At 38.5% G+C, this 20,598-nt stretch overlaps 4 protein-coding genes across 4 annotated transcripts; all 4 read right to left on the bottom strand.

The window, feature by feature from the left end:
- On the bottom strand, positions 2,555-5,207 carry LOC18774935 (L-type lectin-domain containing receptor kinase S.4). The gene has a single exon (XM_007206485.2). It carries the CDS (start codon positions 4,660-4,662, stop codon positions 2,602-2,604), a length of 2,061 nt encoding a protein of 686 aa, XP_007206547.2. The 5' UTR covers positions 4,663-5,207; the 3' UTR covers positions 2,555-2,601.
- Positions 6,579-9,334, bottom strand: LOC18773462 (ribulose bisphosphate carboxylase/oxygenase activase, chloroplastic). Its single transcript, XM_007205079.2, has 7 exons — positions 8,946-9,334; positions 8,406-8,722; positions 8,210-8,309; positions 8,034-8,119; positions 7,407-7,879; positions 7,022-7,303; positions 6,579-6,901 (listed from the first exon to the last, which is right to left on the bottom strand). The coding sequence occupies exons 1-7, from the start codon at positions 8,991-8,993 to the stop codon at positions 6,786-6,788; spliced, it is 1,422 nt and encodes a 473-aa protein (XP_007205141.1). The 5' UTR covers positions 8,994-9,334; the 3' UTR covers positions 6,579-6,785.
- Positions 12,409-13,736, bottom strand: LOC18772139. The gene is made up of 3 exons (XM_007206404.2): positions 13,672-13,736; positions 12,799-13,609; positions 12,409-12,564 (listed from the first exon to the last, which is right to left on the bottom strand). Exons 1-3 carry the CDS (start codon positions 13,734-13,736, stop codon positions 12,454-12,456), a joined length of 987 nt encoding a protein of 328 aa, XP_007206466.2. The 3' UTR covers positions 12,409-12,453.
- LOC18773381 lies at positions 17,590-19,741 on the bottom strand. The gene is made up of 2 exons (XM_007206319.2): positions 18,201-19,741; positions 17,590-17,965 (listed from the first exon to the last, which is right to left on the bottom strand). Exons 1-2 carry the CDS (start codon positions 19,599-19,601, stop codon positions 17,828-17,830), a joined length of 1,539 nt encoding a protein of 512 aa, XP_007206381.1. The 5' UTR covers positions 19,602-19,741; the 3' UTR covers positions 17,590-17,827.

Consider the following 20,598-nt stretch of genomic DNA (forward strand, 5'->3'; position numbering starts at 1 on the left):
TCCACTGCAGTTCACCTGATCAACCGCATGCCTTCTGGTGTATTGACCTTAAAACTCCTTTACAGGTGCTTGCGCAACACAGACCTCTGCCCTCTGTTTTGGTACTCACACCCCGAATCTTGGATGTGTGGCTTTCGTTCATCTCCACAAAAATCAACGTAGCAAACTTGATCCCTGTGTGCTTCGTTGTGTTTTTGTGGGTTATGCCACTCATCAGAAAGGTTACCGCTGTTATCACCCTCCTACCCAACGAACCTATGTCACTTTGGATGTGACTTTTCTGGAATCTGAGCTGTTTTTCCATGACCCATCGTCCAATTCTGCGCTTCAGGGGGAGATACGAAGTGAAGAACAGAATTGGAGCAACTTGGAAAATAAAGAAATTCTCCTATGTACAGAAATGATTGATCATCCCGAGTCTGGAGCACGAGATTACTCTCTGTTGAAAAGTGACCAATCGCCCATTCATAGCGATCAATTGCCTGACCCACCTGATCCATGCGAAGATATTTCTGATCCGAGTCCCACACCTACAGACAATACAGAACAACAAGATGAAGAACCCTATTCTAACTCAACAGTACCAACAGACCAATCTCCTGAGAATATCCTTGAGGTAACTACTCCTACTAGACTTGTGCATTTAGATGATAAAACTATTGGATATCAATTACCTTTCAGGCAAAATCGTGGGAAGCCACCAAACCGTTATTCACCGAATATTGGCAAGACATCCAAGTATCCAATTGCAAATCATGTATCCACTGAGAAGCTGTCTGAACCACTCAAGGCTTTTGTGCATCAGTTGTCTGCTATCCATATTCCAACCAAGGTCTCTGAAGCATTGAAAGATCCTAAGTGGGTCCAAGCTATAAAAGAGGAGATGAAAGCTCTTGAGAAAAATCAGACTTGGACATTAGAGACTATACCACGAGGAAAAAAGACTATCGGATGTAGATGGGTGTTTACTATAAAACACAATGCAGATGGATCTATCGAGCGATACAAGGCAAGACTTGTGGCAAAAGGGTACACACAGACCTATGGTATAGACTATGAAGAAACTTTTGCACCAGTTGCAAAGTTAAACACCGTCAAAGTCTTATTGTCCCTTGCAGCTAATTTGGATTGGCCACTACACTAGTTTGATGTAAAGAATGCTTTTCTATATAGCGAACTCACGGAGGAGGTGTACATGGACATTCCTCCTGGATATAATACTACTCAGACTGGAACAGTTTGCAGGTTATGAAAAGCATTGTATGGATTGAAACAGTCACTACGTGCATGGTTTGGACGGTTCACCATGGCAATGAAGAACAATGGTTTCAAACAGTGCAACTCAGATCATACTCTATTCTTGAAACATCAAAAAGGGAAGGTAACAGCATTAATAATCTATGTTGATGATATGATTATTACTGGGAATGATAAACAGGAAATATCACAGCTACAAGACTATCTGGCTACGGAGTTTGAGATGAAGGATCTAGGTGGACTCAAGTATTTCTTGGGAATTGAGGTGGCTCGATCACAGCAAGGCATATTTCTCTCTCAAAGGAAATATGTCTTAGACTTGTTGACAGACACAGGAATGCTAGATTGTAAACCTGCGGACACTCCTATTGTTCAGAATCATCATCTTGGAGAATATCCGAATCAAGTTTCAACTAACAAAGAAAGATACCAAAGGTTAGTGGGAAGATTGATCTATTTGTCACATACTCGACCAGACATTGCTTATGCGGTGAGCGTTGTCAGTCAATTTATGCACTCTCCAAGTGAAGACCACATGAATGCAATTCTTCGGATACTTAGATATTTGAAGTCTGCACCTGGAAAAAGACTTATGTTCTCAAAGCATGGTCATCTAAATATTGATGGTTATTCAGATACAGATTGGGCAGGTAATGTAACAGATAGAAAATCCACATCGGGTTACTTCACATTCGTGGGAGGTAATTTGGTGACATGGAGGAGCAAGAAACAGAATGTAGTAGCTTTATCCAGTGCAGAAGCCGAGTTCAGAGGCATGACTAAAGGGATTTGTGAACTTCTTTGGTTAAGAAAGTTGCTTATTGAACTCGGGTATAAACCTACGTCCACAATGAATCTCTTTTGTGACAACAAGGCTGCTATAGCCATTGCACAGAATCCGGTTCAGCATGATCGTACTAAACATGTTGAGGTGGATCGACACTTCATCAAACAGAAGCTTGAGGCTAAAGTGTTTCAGTTTCCTTTTGTGAAATCTGAGGATCAATTGGCGGATATTTTGACAAAGGCGATTTCCAGTAAAGCATTCCACAATTCACTGGATCAGTTGGGCATTGGCGACATCTATGCACCAACGTGAGGGGGAGTGTTGGCGTGACTTGTGGATATTGACTTACTTTACTTACACACCAAGAATTCCTATTATAATTGTAATTGATTTACTTTAATTCCTGATTTCCTACTGTAAATAGATTTAGGAATTTATTATTTACTTGCCCATTCAGGTTTCATTGTATTATAAATATGACCTCCTACAAGGAGAAGAATACACAGAAAATTCCCACAAACAAATATTCTCTCATAATTTTCATATTTTAGCAAAGACTACATAGTTTGGCCGTGGAGAAGACAGAGAGGAGAAGTAGAAAGGGAAGCAAAACTAGCATCCATATCTTTATTAGAGGACAAGCTCATCTTATCAAACGAAGATGATGAAGCAAACGACTTCATCAGATCATCAAAGGCAGCCTCATGATCACGATCACCCTTCCTCAACCTACGTGGGCCCCTCAAGTCCCCTGGAACTTCAATCTCACCGTCCAAGTACCTCACCACCATCCTCATGCTTGGCCGTTCGATCGGCCCATGGTTGGAACACATGAGCCCTAATTTCAACACCATCACCACCTCTCCCTCGTCAAACTCCCCATTGAGCCTCCTGTCCACAATATCAAGCAGCCTGCCTTCTCTGTACATTTCCCAAACCCAGTCCACCAAAACCAGCTCCTCAGCCACTGCCTTGGGCTCAATGGGCCTTCTTCCACAGGCCACCTCAAGCAAAAGCGCGCCAAATGCATACACGTCAGAGGCAGTGCTGGCCTTACCAGTCCTCGGCAGCTCTGGTGCTAAATAACCCAAAGTGCCCACAACCCTAGTTGTGGTGCTTGAAATTGAGCCATGTTCATGAAGCCTTGCAAGCCCAAAATCCCCAAGCCTTCCGTTTAGCTCATTGTCAAGCAACACATTGCTTGCCTTCACGTCTCTGTGAATCACAACTTGTTCATAGCCTTCGTGTAAATAATGCAGAGCTGAAGCAACGCCCTTTATGATCTTAAACCTCTGTTCCCAGCTCAGTAGGGTTTTGGGCTCATCAAACAGGGCATTGTCCAAGCTCCCATTTTCCATGTAATCGTAGACAAGAAGAAGATCGCCTCTTCGTCGACACCAACCCAATAATTGAACCAAGTTTCTGTGCCGAAGACGACCTATGCTGGCGATTTCCGCAACGAATTCACGCAAACCCTGTTTTGAATCGTTCGAAATTCGCTTAACCGCGACTTGGGTTTTCGATTCTGGGAGTGTTCCTTTGTATACTTGACCGAACCCGCCTTGCCCAAGTAGCTCCTTGTCTCTAAATCCTTTTGTGGCTCTCTTCAATTCTTGGTAGGAGTATCTATGGGGGCCCAGCTCCAGCTCCCAGGACTCTATTGGGTCGGAGTTCTTGGTTTTCTTCACAAAGAGGTAAATGGCTACAGAGGTTGCAGACAGAGAAAGAGCAATGGCTGAAACTGATAGCCCAATTGTTAAAGATGGGTGCTTTTTCTTGGGTTGTGGAAGTGAAGGAAGAGAACCCAAGTCAAGAGCTCGAGCCTCTCCGTTGATCTTGAAGCTCCAGCCCGATATGTAGTGGGAGCTAGCAAGCAGACCCGTTGAAGCTGAAAACCCAACATACATAAACTCTTCAAGAATTGGCGAGAGATCTACGTGAAAGGAAAGAAGTGGGATTTTGGGTTTTGAAGAAGAAAGTGAAATTGTTACATTCACAAGATTTTGAGCCGAATCGTAGTCGATCCACGCTTGAATTGGTTTCCCACACTTGAGGTTGATGCTCTGTTTCGTAGCAGAGTCTTTGTAATAGGCAGCAGCAGCAGAGTCGTTTGAGCTTAAGCTGTTGATGTCGATGCCTACATGGTTATCGTTGATGTCTCCAAACTCGAAGTCTTGAACTGTGTCAAACTCAACTGCAAACATGTGGGTTGATAAGTTGCTAATCTCACTGCCATTGAGAAGACCAAGATATTGACTAGGCAGAGCTTTGAGATCTTTGGAGGGCGCTATCGTGAAGGCCAGGCCATGGCCTCCGAGTTTCGGGTACTCGGGGACTATGGTGAAGGCAAAGGACGTAGAGAAAGAGAAGGCTTTGCCATTGGTTTTGTTCTTGAACTGAATTGGTGAAGTGTAAAAGGCATGACCCATTAGCCTACTGGTGTCGTTGGTCAATTTCAAGATGCCAATTTTTTCAATCTCTGCAACTCCGGTTAAGGTTAGGTTGGCAGCCACATCTTTGAAACCAGGATAGAAGAGCTCACTGACCTGAGATGAAGCTGGGAAACAGAGAAAAAGTAGAAGAAGAGAAACAGAGAACAACCTGAGAAGATTTCCCATGTGATGATGAGGTGACAAAATTGAAAGTTGGATCAAGAGGCTATGGAAGGAAGATTTTTCAATAGGGTTTGGTGGGATTGGAGTGTACAAATGAGATTTGGTGAAGATTTGAGAGAGAAAGGTGGTTTCTTAGAGCAGTGAAGGATTATTGGGAGACTAATTAATTGGTCACATGGGCCATTGGTTAGGCGTGAGAAAAGTGAGAGAGACAGAAAGCAGCCTATGGATGGATCAATTTCTGTACAGGTAGAGAGCTACAGAAGATGGGCAAAAAGGAGACATGCTCTCTCAGTCTGAAAGAGTATGGGATGCTCACAAACATTGGAGAACAGAGAGGCTCTCAACCTCCTTTTTATCTGGTGAACCGATCGGATAGGGCATATTTTGTGACATTTGTCTGTTAATATCTCGTTCTTCACTCACAAAAACAGAAGATAAAAAGGTGAATTTCAGTGTGTTTTGGCTTTTCCACTCTTTTTCCCTTCAAATTTGACCGACAATCAATGCTGAGGTGGGAACAAGAAGTTATCCATAATTGTAGGTATAGGATGGATCTTGGGTGGGTTGGATAAGTTGGAGGGTTTAAACCAAATTTAACCCGAAACTCTTCACTCGAATCTTAATTCGAAAAATTATTAAGAACATCTAATACACTGACGAGCTGAACTCTCAGTGATTGCAATGATTAACATTCTTTTAGATAATATATACCACAGTATCATTAATGCTTGCCTTAAATGAGAAAATCTGAGATTAGGAGATCAAAAAATTCTAATTTCTAATGATGTTTGTTTAACAGCAAGTTGGAAGGAATCTTAACTTTTAAACGTTAAGGGAGCAGGCTTAATGCCATTTTAATGCCAGCCAATATGCAATTTCTTGTCATTACGCTTTGAAAAATGATTGGAGGTTAAGGACTACAATTTACAAAAGTTCAAACCCACTCTCACTTTATATTTAAAAAATGTGGGCTAGGGATGTCACTTTACCTGGGAACACAGCTTTGCATTATTCAAAGTCACAAACAAAAATGTGCTTATTAATTTAATCATTGTAATTTGTATTGGGAAAATTTCATTCTATGGGCACTAAACAAAAGCAAGAAACTTTGTATGAAGGCAATAAACAAATCCTATGCGGCATGATGTGGAATTAAGATAGATTTAGTTTTCACTTCATGGGCACGTTATGATAATGAAGTTACGTCTAACTTTTAAAATTCTTTTAGTTAAAAAGAATTACAAAAACACAGACCGAATTGTTATTGCACTCGACATTTGACATTTTAAATGAAAACACTTTCAAACGGGCTCTTAGTTTTTACTTTATGCACATATCGTGATGATGAAGTTGTGTCTTATTTTTGGAGTTTTTCATAAATAGACCTCTCAAAACTTCCGTTTGTAGTAAAAGATATGGAACGGACCGAAATGTTAAAAAAATTATTGCACTGTAGATGAGGGGCTGTTTTGTTTTCTAGAAATTGATTCTTTATGTGAGAGTCTAAATTAAAAGGCACAATGATTCCATGCTGGCTTTATGGAAAGCTACATGTCCAAGAATTCAAATTGGATTAAAAGAATGTCCACTTGGTCTGTGATGAGATATAAATTATAATGCAGCCACACATGCCAAGACGATTGCTGAGTCCGCAAATTCTTGTAGCTTTTGTCTTGCGGGCACAGGGCCCCTGCACATTTGGTTGTATTGAGACACACATTACGACGCTTCCAACTGCTATAGAAACAGATACAGGTAGGTTTCATTCGGACACAATTAGACTTCACCATGTGCTTTTTCTCTTCCAATCTGAAGGCATCATTTGGCTGTTGCACATGTACTTTTAATTTTGTTTTTGGTTTTGTTTTTTTTTTTTTTTCATCTTGGCTGTAATGTGAAGCTTGGCATTATTTTACATGATTTTTCGGCTTGAATTCCAATTAGCTGCTCATATTTTCTGTTTTGGCGAGCAGAATTTTTTTCATAGCATTTGACTCTTTTTCAATTGGGCTGATATATTTACCTGGCTAAACTCATGAGAATGGCTGCACAAGCACATTGCAATGACACAATGAAGACCACTACATTCTAATACAGATTCTCAAATTCCTACTAGAAAAGGTCTAAAATTGGTACAGGCAGCTCCCGTTGTCACTCCTCGCGGTTGGATCATAGTTTGCTGCAGATGGATCGGTGCAACCTTCAGGGACAGGCAGGTTAACCAGTTGGGCTGCTTTCCCTGCATCCAAACAATTATTAAAAGCTATAAGAATTTTTCTTCTCAAGTTGGTTTTTCCATTTACAATCCTAAAGCCAGATGCAACCCTATCATCAAGGCCTTTAGGATCAAGAGTCTAACCATAGAAATTTCCACTCTTGATGGCATCGTCGTTGGCGTCTCCTAGAGCCGCCTCTTTCAAGTACTTTTCAGACAATTGGACTCTCTTCACATTGTCCTGCTCTTGCACAAGCAAGTTTCCATACTCAAGCAGCTTCGCAAGAGTCATCTTCGGTTGATTGAAAGTCGGAGGACCCTCTTTTGAGTTCACAAGCCTCTTACCAATACTTTCTACCCCCACACTGGCGACCCATTTCCTCACTTCATCATCATAAACTCTGGCCCTTATAGCACCAAAGAAGTCTGCACACAAACACAATTGTATTAGTCAATCTCTTGTTTGTGGTTCAAGTTACAATGCCTCATGTCCCATATTCATGTTAGAGATTAAGGCACAAAAACTTACCAATGGACTGACCAGGGAAAGTGTCAACAAGCTTGACAATGTCATCACTAGGAACATTGTCAGCCCGGAAAATCCCTGTGCACACGCCAATGCAGTCTTCGCGAGTAGGCGCCCAGTAGAACTTTTCCATACGTCCATCACGGATGAGAGGGGCATACAATGTGGAGAAGTCATTACCAGTGACTATGATGGGAACGCGGGGATTCTCCTGCTTGTTGTACATGCCAGGGAGTTGAACATTGGTTGGGTTGTCAGCAATGTTCATGAGGGTAGCATTCACCATTTGATTGTTGACAGTGTACTGAGTAGTTCCACCAAGTCTTCCAGCTCCTGCATCTAGATCATTGATGAAGAGGCAGCACATTTTGCCCTTGCTGATGATGTCTGCTGCCTCACGGTACCTTTGCCTGATCAGTTTTGCTGGCTCTCCAGCATTTCCACTTTCCAATTCTCCAGCACTCATCATAATAGGGCTGAGAATTCATTGTCATTCTTAGATATTTTACTATAAAATCATCTGAACTCAACTCTTTTCAATGTTCATAAAGGTAACAGATTTTCAATTGGCTGCTAAAGTTCTCAATTTATAACCAAAAAGAAAGAAGGGCACAAAAAATGTATACTCACTTGATTCCCATTTTGGCAAAGACAAGCTCACATTGGAATGACTTTCCTTGACCTTTGCCTCCCCATACACCCAAAATAAGAGGAACCTGTTCCACATTTTTTAAGCATCCCAATCAATTAACAAATATCTATAACCTACCCAGAAGAATTGGAGTTTTGATCAAAATTTAACAAACCTTAATGTTTGGCAGGTTCAAAAAGTTCTTAGTAATATGAACAACAAGTTTGTCCATGAAAGCTGGAGCAATGTAGTAGCCATCCATAATGTTGTCCAATCTGAAACAGAACATCAAACATTAACCATCCTATGACTTTACATGGGATCAAATTCATTTGAAAATTTGACTTTGAAAACTTGAAAAGTATACTTACTGGCGAAGACCAGTGCTGATGTAATCATAGGAGCTCATGACAGCATAGTGGGTCCCGCTACCCATAGGGGCTTGGAAGAGAGTGTCCACCATGCCCTTTCCTCTGGTGATGTCCTGCTGGTCATCTGAAGTGTCAAAGGCAAGCCCTCCCCACCTGTCTTTTGAGGTCTGCTTTTCCTCATCATATTCTGCAGAAACCTTGAAATTCCGAGATGAAATCTTTAGGTGTGTGATCTTGGAGGTGGCCTTCTTCAGGCTGTTGCCTAAGAAGGCAGAGCTTGGATAGGAAGTTGCAGCACCGGAGCCATTTAACTTCAACTGCACCAAGAACTCTCCATTTTTCAGAGTAAATCAAACAGACTCAGTAAAGGAAAAAAACCTCTATCACAACTTAAAATCATATAATTCAAACAAGAAATTGCAGAAAAAGAAAGAAAGTTTGTTCTACCAAATGAACAGACACAAAATGAAAGAGAGACGATCAAAACAATGAGAAAATTTACAAATTGATGATTTAATCCATGAAAGAAGTTCATATTACCGGTGCTCTGTTAACAGCCGCGATGATTCCTGAGATTGAAGCAGCCATTGATTGCACAAGTCAAAAGCTTGCAATCAAATGAAGGGTGGAAATATTTGAAGGAACAAGATGAAGTCTTTAAACAGAAATAAAATAGAACTGAAACTGTTGTCGAGCGTTGTCTCTTGGGAAGGAGAGAAAGGCAGGGGAGAAGAATTTATAGGAGCGAGAGAGGTTTTGGAGTGAAAGTGAAATGAAAATGGAAATCAAGGGAATCGACTTACGAATTTCCAACGGCCACACAAATGGCGATCGGCGGTATTACGTTGCTCACTGTATCCTGGTGAGGTAATGGACGTTGGTTTTGGACTTGTGGGAGTATCTGCTCTCTATTTCCGGAGTTTTCTAATCATGTTCTTTAGTTTAAGTAGTCATAAATACTATAACTCTTTTTTAATTAATTAATCTCAATAAAAAAAATAGTTAGCATTAATTAAAGATTTTAAAAGCTCATAAAATAAAATAGTATTAAATTATAGGAAACCACAAGAAGTCATTTCTCTCTCTTCAGACTTAGGAGCTCATAAAAGACTCCCTATTTTAGAAGGTGCATAGGGAGAATGGTTGGAGTTGTATTTTTCTAATTCCTCCCTAAAATTTATTTAATAAAGTAGTTTAGAGAGCCCACTGTAAATGCTCTTATGAACTACATTGGTTTGCTTGGAAATAAAATGAAGACTTCTGGGCTTTTTATAATAAAAACAAAATAGAGGGTTCTAGGAACTCATTTGGATTTGAGGTTACGGTTTAAGCTTATTTGTTCTCCACATATTAGTTTAGTTTCTTCAATTGTATAGGATTGTCTAGGGGTGGGCACTCAAACCGGCGAACCGGAAATTCAAGCCGAACCGTACCGAACCAAACCGGAAAAAAACCGAGTTGACCAAAAAGTCAAAAACAGGTCAAAAACCGAACCGGACCGGTTTGGACCGGTTCCGGATCCGGTTCCATGTCTTCAAAAACCGAACCGGGCCGAACCGAACCGGTGAAACTAAAAAAAAATATAATTTCAATATATATTTATATTTAATGCTATATTTTTAATTTCACTAAAAAAAACCTAATATTTATCCAAGTTCAATGTCAAAATATCTCTCTTTTCTCACTTTAATATTTATTTTTTATATGAAATTGAGTAATTTGTTAATTTTCAAGTAAAAAAATAATATTTCAGTTGAGAATTGTATTAAAAAACAATTTAAAAAAATAATTTTTATAATCCGGTTCAAAACCGAACCGAAACCGGAACCGGACCGAAACCGGTTCAAACCGAACCGGACAGTTTTTGAAATTTTTTTTATTAAAACCGAACCGAACCAAACCGGATGAATAGTACCGGATCGGTTCTAATTTTAGGCAAAAACCGGTCCAAACCGAACCGTGCCCACCCCTAGGATTGTCATATTGGAGGAGAAGGAATTGAACGCATGACATTAGGTAAAAATAAAAATAAAAAGTTCTTAATTTACTTGAGTTGCCAATACTTTATATATATAGAGTGCTGCTATATATTTTTACTTTCTTGTCTTATTTTCCCACCCACTATGTAAATTTGAAAAAACTCAAACTTAATTTTTCACATACTATTATTGCTAAAATACCCTTTAATTGTATTTTCATATTTGCCATTACAATAAATAAAAAAACAATAAAAAACAATAAAAAATTTCTTCACTCAGCTCATCTGTAAGATCTCACATCAACCAACGGAAAGGGGGTGATGTGCCTTATATATGCACACCCGCATCCATCTAGCATGAGGCCTTTTGGGAGCTCACTGGCTCCGGAATCGTAGGAACTCCGAAGTTAAGCGAGTTGGGGCCCAGAGCAATCCCAGAATGGGTGACCCACTGGGAAGTTGCTCGTGAGCTCCCAGAAACAAAACCGTGCGGGTAAAAAGGGGGGCCCAAAGCGGACAATATCGTGCTACGGTGGAGCCGATCTCGGGATGTGACATCATCCCCACCCCAAGTTGCCCCCGCCCCCCGCGCACAACCTCCTCCTCTGGTGAAAACCCAACAGTTAATATCATAACCATCACACCCACATCCACCTATCCATCTCCCATCTGCAGCCATCCCTGCCACCAATTTGATTTTTCCACTGCAAACCTCACTCCTCCTTCACTGGACAAAACCCAAAATGAATAGATATATATCACTCTAACGCCACCAAGGCCAAAGTACAGAGCATTCAAAAGATGAATTTTCATCTGGAGGTGCTATGCCCCAGCTAAGAGAAATTCCCCACAAAGCATTACAATTAAGGTCCAGGAAGACCATCAGAAACCAACACCTAAACTAGTGACAGAGGTGGTTGTACAGCCCCCTAAATTGATTAGAGATGGGTGTGGGTTTTGATTTTAAAAAAAAAAAAGCAATAAAAGAAAATATGGGTGTGAGTGCATGTTAGAGAGAGAGTTGTAAATTTGTCCTCAGAAGTCATTTTACAATAAGGTAAATTTGTTATTAAAATTTTGAAAATAAAGTGGGTGGAAAAGTAAGACAGGTGGGTAAAAATAGTAGCACTCTATATATATAAAAGCGATATTGGGGGACTGAGTTTTTTCACACACACACTGTTAAATGTACCATGGAGTTCAAATATAAGATTATTAGTCTACAAGTTAAAGCCATTGGACTAGACCTCGTTGGTTGAGTTACTAGCACCTTGCTTGTACATGATTCTTATTCCTACATGGAGGATTGGCTCATTTTCGGACTTATATGTCAGCACAAATTGACGCGTGTGTATTTTTTTATGAGTGTCAAACTGTGATTTGCATGAAGTGACAAAACAATATTCTTCCTCAATTGTTTTTAAAATAAAGAACAATTTAAATGTGTGATTCGATAGGTGCAAGATGAACAAATTTTTGAAGGCCATTACTTTTCTTGCTTTCTACACTAATCACTAGCCACAAAAATGAAAAATCTTCAGTCACAGCCATCAAACTACCATTGTGGCATGGATATGGAAACAATATGTAGAAGTCGAGAAACTTCTGGTGTGAAACACCAATAAATCTTTTTGTCCCATTTGGCATGGATAGGACTTGTCATGATCCAGGCCCAAGACATCTCATTTTCATTTGCAGAAATCTCACCATCTTCATTTGTTGCTTGATGGATCTTGGTTCACATTGGATGAGGTTTTCTTCTTTGGCACAATGGAGGGCCAATAGGCCGAAGTCCCAAAAAAGCAAATCCAAATTGAACTGGCCAGCTCAAACTTCAAACCATATAATTCTAGCTATAATTTATTTAAACACTACAAAATAATTCTGTAAGGATTGAGAATATATAGCTATAGCTTTTAACATAGTTTGATCATCCTATCCATATATATTTAGCAATTGATACACGCATGCTTCTGTTTTTGTTGTTGGAACCCTCCAAAACTAGTACGTATTGACTCTAATCAGAGCTTGCCACTTTCAAGATCGATTGTTCTTAGATGCTCTATTTTCCTACTGAGGAGTGACACTCTCAAAGCGCTTGCAGCCTCTAATTTGGACATGAACAACGTTGTCAGCTCCATCTGTACCATTGATGATCTCGCAGCATTGTCTACGTGGTGCCTGCACATTCCATCATCATTTCCCAAAACATATGTTAGGCACACACACTAATAGTCAACCTTAATTAATTCCACATAACCAAACATTGCAAGATATTTAGACACCAATAAAATTGTGCCAAAACACGTTCTTATAATTTAATGACCATGAGAAGACTCACTTTGGAAATCAACTACGCCACCTAATTTTCCAAGAAAAAAATTCAAGCTAGTGAAAGAGATATATTTCCTTTACCTTATTCCACAAGTCAGGGTTGAATATGGGAGCTGAGACGTTGAAAAATTGAACTGCCACGGCAGTGTAGTTACATCTAGGACAATCTGTTTCCTCTTTTCCCATATTGTACCTCTTGTAACCGGTCAAGGTCTTACCCCCACCAACACTCTCAACCCGATCCAACATAAAAACAACGGGTCTCTCACACATGTCTGAACTGATGGGTTGAGTATTAAATGTGAACGGACCAGTGTCCCAACTCCTCCATGTCTGAAACGTCCCTACTGCCGTTTCTAACTTCTTAGCAGTCACCAGAAACGGATAAAACTGCACAGTGTAACCCCAAGACACCGAAACAGACCAATTACGATTCAAGTCATAACAAAAACTTTGCTGCAGGATCCGACTTGGATCCACTTCATACCCGCTGACCAACTTTTCCACCGAGTCAATCTGAGTTAGGTTTGGAAATATTGACTCGAAATAGTCAAAATGGTGGAGTGACACTAGTGGGGCCAGCGGGTGCGCCGCTAGCAAACCATACGGGCTTCCACGTATATCGAGCTGGTGGAACCCGAGTTCTTTTGTTACGGGCACTCCGATCTCACTCAAACAACCCTGAATTTTTTGATCTGAGCCGTAGAATTTATCATACCGATCGATGCACCCATCTAAGATCTTAACAAGCTCAGCAGCCAATGGATAACTAATAGCAAACCCGCCTCCGCCGTAGGCCATAGTGTACGAGTGTATCACATCTTGTTCCACGCTCTCCGAGTTCCCGCCAATATAGTACATCTGATTGTGAAGATAAAAAAACGAGTGGCCACTACCCAATTATTGGTAATTTGTATAACTAACAAGCAAAATAGCAAAAGCATTGCGTGTTACTTGCAATTTTCTGATAAAGCCTCTGAAACAACAAGATTGTAGATCCTAAGGACAAAGGTAAACATATGTTTATATTCCTGCAAAAGTTATTTCCTCTTCCCTTGGTGGATTGTTTTACAACCCAATAATTTTATTTCCTTAATCTAGTTTAATACAAAATCTACACTATTATTAAATCACAGAAGCAGAAGCACCAAACATGAAGTGATTCAATTTCTTGTCATTTTAACAATCCTTGCTCACTGATAGTATGTTCAAAATGGGAAATTTTTTATATATAAAGAAAATAACCATGAAGTCCCTAACAAAAGTAATATAGGCCGAAGGTTAAAACATCAACCTCCTCTACAGCACCCAGGGAATTACTCAATTAGATACAAAAATGGTATCCTCCAAACATGCTTTACATAAGGCAGCAGAAAACATAGGAGAAACATGTTTGGCAAAGACAAATATTTTCCACAATTTATCTCCGCTATACTTTTATGCATCTTATACGTCGTTGCGGCTACATCCTCGCCACCACTCTCAACTCAATCCAACAAATAAATAAGCAGTCTCTCACACGCAACCCTCACTCCTCATTCACTAGACAAAACCCAAAATGAATAGATATATATCATTCTAACACCACCGAGGCCAAAGTACAGAGCATTCAAAAGGGAATTTTCATCTGGAGGCGCTATGCCCCAGCTAAGAGAAATTCCTCACAAAGCATTACAATTAAGGTCCAGGAAGACCATCCGAAACCAACACCTAAACTAGTGACAGAGGTGGCTGTATAGCCCCCTAAATTAATTGGAGATGGGTGTGGGTTTTGGAGGGAAAAAAAAAACAATAAAAGAAAATATGGGTGTGAGTGCATGTGAGAGAGAGAGAGTTGTAAATTTGTCCTCAAAAGTCATTTTACAATGAGGTAAATTTGTTATTAAATTTTTGAAAATAAAGTGGGTGAAAAAGTAAGACAGATTGGTGGAAATAGAAGCACTTTATATATATACAAGCGATATTGGGGGACTGGATTTTTTCACACACACATACTGTTAAAGGTGCCTTAGGAGTTCAAATATGAGACCATTGGTCTGCAAATCAAGACCATTAGACTAGACCTTTTTGGCTGAGTTACTAGCACTTTGCTTGTACATGATTCTTATTCCTACATGGAGGATTGGCTCATTTTCGGACTTATATGTCAATACAAATTGACACATGTGTATTTTTTTTATGAGTGTCAAACTGTGATTTGCATGACAAAAGAATATTCTTCCACAATTGTTTTTTTTTTTTTTTGTTTTTTGTTTTTTTTGAGAAATTCTATGATTGCATTCATAATTCAGCTAAAAAAGCCACTAGCCACAAAGAGCCAATACAAACTAGCCACAAAAGGGTCATTACAATAACGGAGCGGTCTAATATCAAAATTAAGACAATCTGGTGTGTCTCTACTAACGATCAGGCATGATCGAATAAACTCTGGCATAGGCATCCCAATTAAGATTGCAAACTTAGAATAATAAAAAAGAGATAAAGCTTGAAAAAACCAAGTCATAACAATACAAATAAAACTCTCACAAAGGAGTGATGAAAAGCTCTCACAAAGGAGATATGAAAAACTCTCACAACAGGAGAGTTGAAAACTACACAGAGAACCCAAAGAGACTCTGCAATTTATTCCAAACATAAAGAAATTGCAAAAAAGATGGTGGTGGAGATCCAACGCTGAAATGTAGGTGAAGATCCGACGCTGAGTTGCAGCCGCCTATAATGGTTGGATGAAAATTATAACAAAACTAAGACAAATAGAAAAAACATTTTGTCTCTGAAAATGAGAAAAGAGGTGAAAGGAGGAAGAGAAAATGAGAGAGGTGCAAGATGTGTGATTCGATAGGTGCAAGATAACCAAATTTTTGAAGCCCATTACTTTTCTTGCTTTCTACACTAATCACTACCCATAAAAATGAAATATCTTTAGTCACAGCCATCAAACTACCATTGTGGCATGGATATGGAAACAATATATAGAAGTCGAGAAACTTCTGGTGTGAAACACCAAAAAATCTTTTTGTCCCATTTGGCATGGATAGGACTTGTCATGATCGGGCCCAAGACATCTCATTTTCATCATCCCTATCTTTAATTGGGGATAAAATTGTTGCAGAAATCTCCCCATCTTCGTTTGTTGCTTGATGGATCTTGGTTCACATTGGATGAGGTTTTCTTCTTTGGCACAATGGAGGGCCAATAGGCCGAAGCCCCAAAAAAGCAAATCCAAATTGAACTGGCCAGCTCAAACATCAAACCATATAATTCTATAATTTATTTAGAGAATTGATTTTCTCACTCCTTTTTTATTCATTTACATTCTCTTTGTTATAAATTGTATGTTCCCACTCCTCTTTTGTCCACTTACACTCCCTTTTTTGTTAGAGTAAAAACTATTTAAAAACAAAAAGGAGTGTAAATGGACAAAAGGGGAGTGGGAAAATCACCACCCTTTATTTAAAGGGCTGTCCAATATAGGTCCCTACAAATTCTATTTCCTAGACATATACCCATCATTCTATAAATCTATGTGTAAAACCCAATTTCAAACTTAAATGATCAATATGATATAAGAGGTCGTAGTATTCCTATGTTTTTACATCCTTGCCATCAAACTTCATATTTTATATATAATTTATTCCAAACATTTCATTAACTGTCATAATTGTAATTAAAAATCCCTATTAATAGCATATCAATCACCCCATTTCTTTTGGTTGCCATTCCCTCTAACATATGGCCCCTTAAAATTGCAAAAAAAAAAATATATATGTAAATTACATATCCAATAATGTACATATGAAAAATATAAATATAAATATAAATATATACGTATAAAAATATAGGTATATTATTTACCAAAAAAAAAAAGGTCCATTACTTTGTAATTGAAATTTTCGTACATTTTTCATAAATTAAAAATAGGTGCACAATAATTTATAGAAAATAGGTACATTGTACGATTGACATTTATGCATATTTTTTATAAATTAAAAATAGGTACATTATTTAGAAGAAAAAAATAAGTTCATTATACTAGGTAAATTGTTTTGCTAGGTATACATTATTAGAGAAAAAAAAGGTACATTATTTAGAGAAAAAAATAGGTTCATTATACTAGGTAAATAGTTTTACTAGGTACATTATTAGAGGAAAAAAAAAATAGGTTCATTATACTAGGTAAATTGTTTTACTAGGTACATTATTAGAGAAAAAATAGGTTCATTATTAGAGAAAAAAAAATAGGTACATTATTTTGACAGAAAAAATAGGCTCATTTAAAAAAAATTGTTTTCATAAAACAAATGATCAAATTATTTTTCATAAAACAAGTAATAAAGAAAAAAATAGGTACAATATTTGGATAAAAAATAGGTTCATTAAAAAGAAAATGTTTTAAAAACAAAACAATAAATAGATTATCAAATTATTTTTCAACATAATTAGAATGTACACTATTATTCATAAAACTATAATAAAAAATAATACTTGTCGTATAATTCATAAAAAGAAAACAACATTAATTCCTAAATTTAATATTAAATTTAAATTATTAATACTTTAAATAGATTACTAGTCGTAATTCATAAAAGGAAAACACCATTAATTCAAAAATAGATTACTAATACTTTAATGTGAAATTTAATATTTAATTTCAAATAAGTTTCTAAATTAGTTCCTACATCCATTACAACTATTTGGAGATATTTCCAAATTCAACGGGTGTCATTAGTTACACCCCCCATAACACATTAACTTATAAATAGGACTAGTTTTGGAATCCAAAAAATATAATAAATCAGATTTTAAGTTATATTAGGTAACTTGCTTAGTTGGATCCTAGTCATCGGGTATTATTTGAAAAAATTGGGTATTTTAAATAAAAAACTAAAGAAAAAGGTTGTAGGTAATTTTAAATGAATTTTATGGGTCTAAGCTCAATTTACTATTACTTAAACACTACAAAATAATTCTGTGAGGACTGAGAATATATAGTTTGATCATCCTATCCATATATATTTAGCAATTGGTACATGCATTCTTCTGTTTTTGTTGTTGGAACCCTCCAAAATTAGTGCGTATTGACTCCAATCAGAGCTTGCCACTTTCAAGATCAATTGTTCTTAGATGCTCTGTTTGTCTGATGAGGAGAGACACTCTCAAATTGCTTGCAGCCTCTAATTTGGACATGTACAACGTTGTCAGCTCCATCTGTGTCATTGATGATCTCGCAGCATTGTCTACGTGGTGCCTGCACATTCCATCATCATTTCCCAAAACATATGTTAGGCACACACACTTATAGTCAACCTTAATTAATTCCACATAACCAAACATTGAAAGATATTTAGACACTAATGAAATTGTGCCAAAACACGTTCTTATAACTTTATGACCATTAGAAGACTCACTTTGGAAATCAACTACGCCACCTAATTTTCCAAGAAAAAAAATTCAAGCTAGTGAAAGAGATATATTTCCTTTACCTTATTCCACAAGTCAGGGTTGAATTTGGGAGCTGAGACGTTGAAAAATTGAACTGCCAAAGCACTAGTGTAGTTACATTTAGGACGATCTTTTTCCTCTTTTCCCATACTGTACCTCTTGTAACCAGTCAAGGTTTTACCCCCATCAACACTCTCAACCCGATCCAACATAAAAACAACGGGTCTCTCATACTTGTCTGAACTGACGGGTCGGGTATTAAATGTGAACGGACCAGCGTCCCAACTCCTCCACGTCCGAAACGTCTCTACCGCCGTTTCTAACTTCTTAGCAGTCACTAGAAACGGATACAACCGCACAGTGTAACCCCAAGACACTGAAACAGACCAATTACGATTCAAGTCATAACAAAAACTTTGCTGCAGGATCCGACCTGGATCCACTTTATACCCGCTGACCAACTTTTTCACCGAATCAATCCGATTTAGGTTTGGAAATATTGACTCCAGATAGTCCAAATGGTGGAGTGACACTAGTGGGGCCACCGGGTGTGCCGCTAGCAAACCGTACGGGCTTCCGCGTATATCAAGCTGGTGGAACCCGAGTTCTTTTGTTACGGGCACTCCGATCTCACTCAAACAAGCCTGAATCCTTTGATCTGAGCCGTAGAATTTATCATACCGATCGATGCACCCATCTAAGATCTTAACAAGCTCAGCAGCCAATGGATAACTAACAGCAAACCCGCCTCCGCCGTAGGCCATAGTGTACGAGTGTGTCACGTCTTGTTCCACGCTCTCCGAGTTCCCGCCAATATAGTACATCTGATTGTGATCGTATTTCGCTAACACCGAAACTAAGTTGTGAGTGAAAAACACCGTATCATCATCTCCCATAACGAACCACCTCACGTTTGGCAACCCCAACTCGAAGCTTTCCTTTACGATTCTGGCAATGCGAACCGCGGACCGGGAACCATACCAGCAGGAGTATTTGAACCGTGATGTGTCCTCGGAGACTTTGTACGGCGGGATCGTCTCTGGCCACGTCATGTTGGGGAAGGGTTTTTCGTCAAGCCAGACGAACCCGCGGGTGACGTTAGGCTTCCACCACAGCTGGCTGTAGTGTCGGCGTTTGTTCCATGACTTCACCGAGCCTCCGATGCTAAACAAAATGTGGGATATATTTGTCTGTTCGTGACCTTCGATTGAGAAGCTGCCGTTTTGGTTAAAGTTGGTGACTGTGTTAATATGGGGTAGGGGGAAATGGGAGTAATTTGAGAAAGCAAAGCAGAGGATGAGAGAGATGGAAGCGACGGAGCAAAGAGCCAGAGTGGATTTAATGGTGAGAGAAAAGACATCTACGGCTTTGATTGTGGGGGAGACTAGGAACTTCCATAAATTGAAAGGATGGTGGTGAAGGGTTTTTCTTGAACATGACATAATTAATATGGAAAACTAAGTACTCTGAAAATAATTTTCTGGAAATCATGAAAAGGAATAGGAGGAGGAGGAGGAGAAGGATATGGGTTTTGAAATATATGGAGGTTGAAGGGAGAACATGGAGGCAGGTCCTACTTTGATGCCTAAACCTGTGGTTTCTAATAACTTGACGTATACTGCCGGGTACGTGCATTTAATTTGGTCACTCTTGAGACTTGACTCTTTCATATGTACATTTTTATGTTAATTTATCAATCTTGACTTTTTTGATAATTTCTCAAAATATTCATCGAGAAAAAGAAATCTAGAAGAGATTATGTTAAAGAATGATGCACTTTAAGTTAAAGTGGCAAAAATATTTCCTAAATTTTATTACTACAACAAAGAGTTCATATTGAAACGAAAAAATTACTTAATTATGGCATATTTTACCTTGCAATTAAGGAGGAGTTACACTCTCAAACCGATTACATTCTCTAATCTGAACTTGTACCACACTATCAACAACCCCTCCACCTTGTGTGCCGTTGATGATCTTACAACATTGTCTACGTGGTGCCTGCCCATTTCTCCAACAAGTTAGGCACTCATCAAATATAATGTCAAAGATAAACATTATTGTACTGTTGTATACAACAAAACAAATAATAATTCCATGCATATATGCCACTAATTGCGCTGAACTATTACACAGCAAATTCAGCAGAAGATTGAGGTGCTTTCTGTTTATCGTTTTCTTCCCTTCACATTATATTTTGACTATCGGGTCAACGAATCTTGAACTTGGGTCAATGCCTCTAAAGCATTTCAGTTTGGTAACTAATCTATAAAATTATGACAAAAATATCAATGAAACTAAGGGCTATATATGAAGTCCATGTTCCTATTTTTATCTCATTTACTTGTTTTTTTTTTTTAAAAAAAATTTAATATATTTTCCTAGAAAATTCATGTAACTAATTAAAAGGCAAATTTTAAATTCCTCACCTTATCCCAC

The sequence above is a fragment of the Prunus persica genome, chromosome G6 (assembly GCF_000346465.2).
Source record: "Prunus persica cultivar Lovell chromosome G6, Prunus_persica_NCBIv2, whole genome shotgun sequence".
In the NCBI taxonomy this organism is placed as follows: Eukaryota; Viridiplantae; Streptophyta; class Magnoliopsida; order Rosales; family Rosaceae; genus Prunus; species Prunus persica.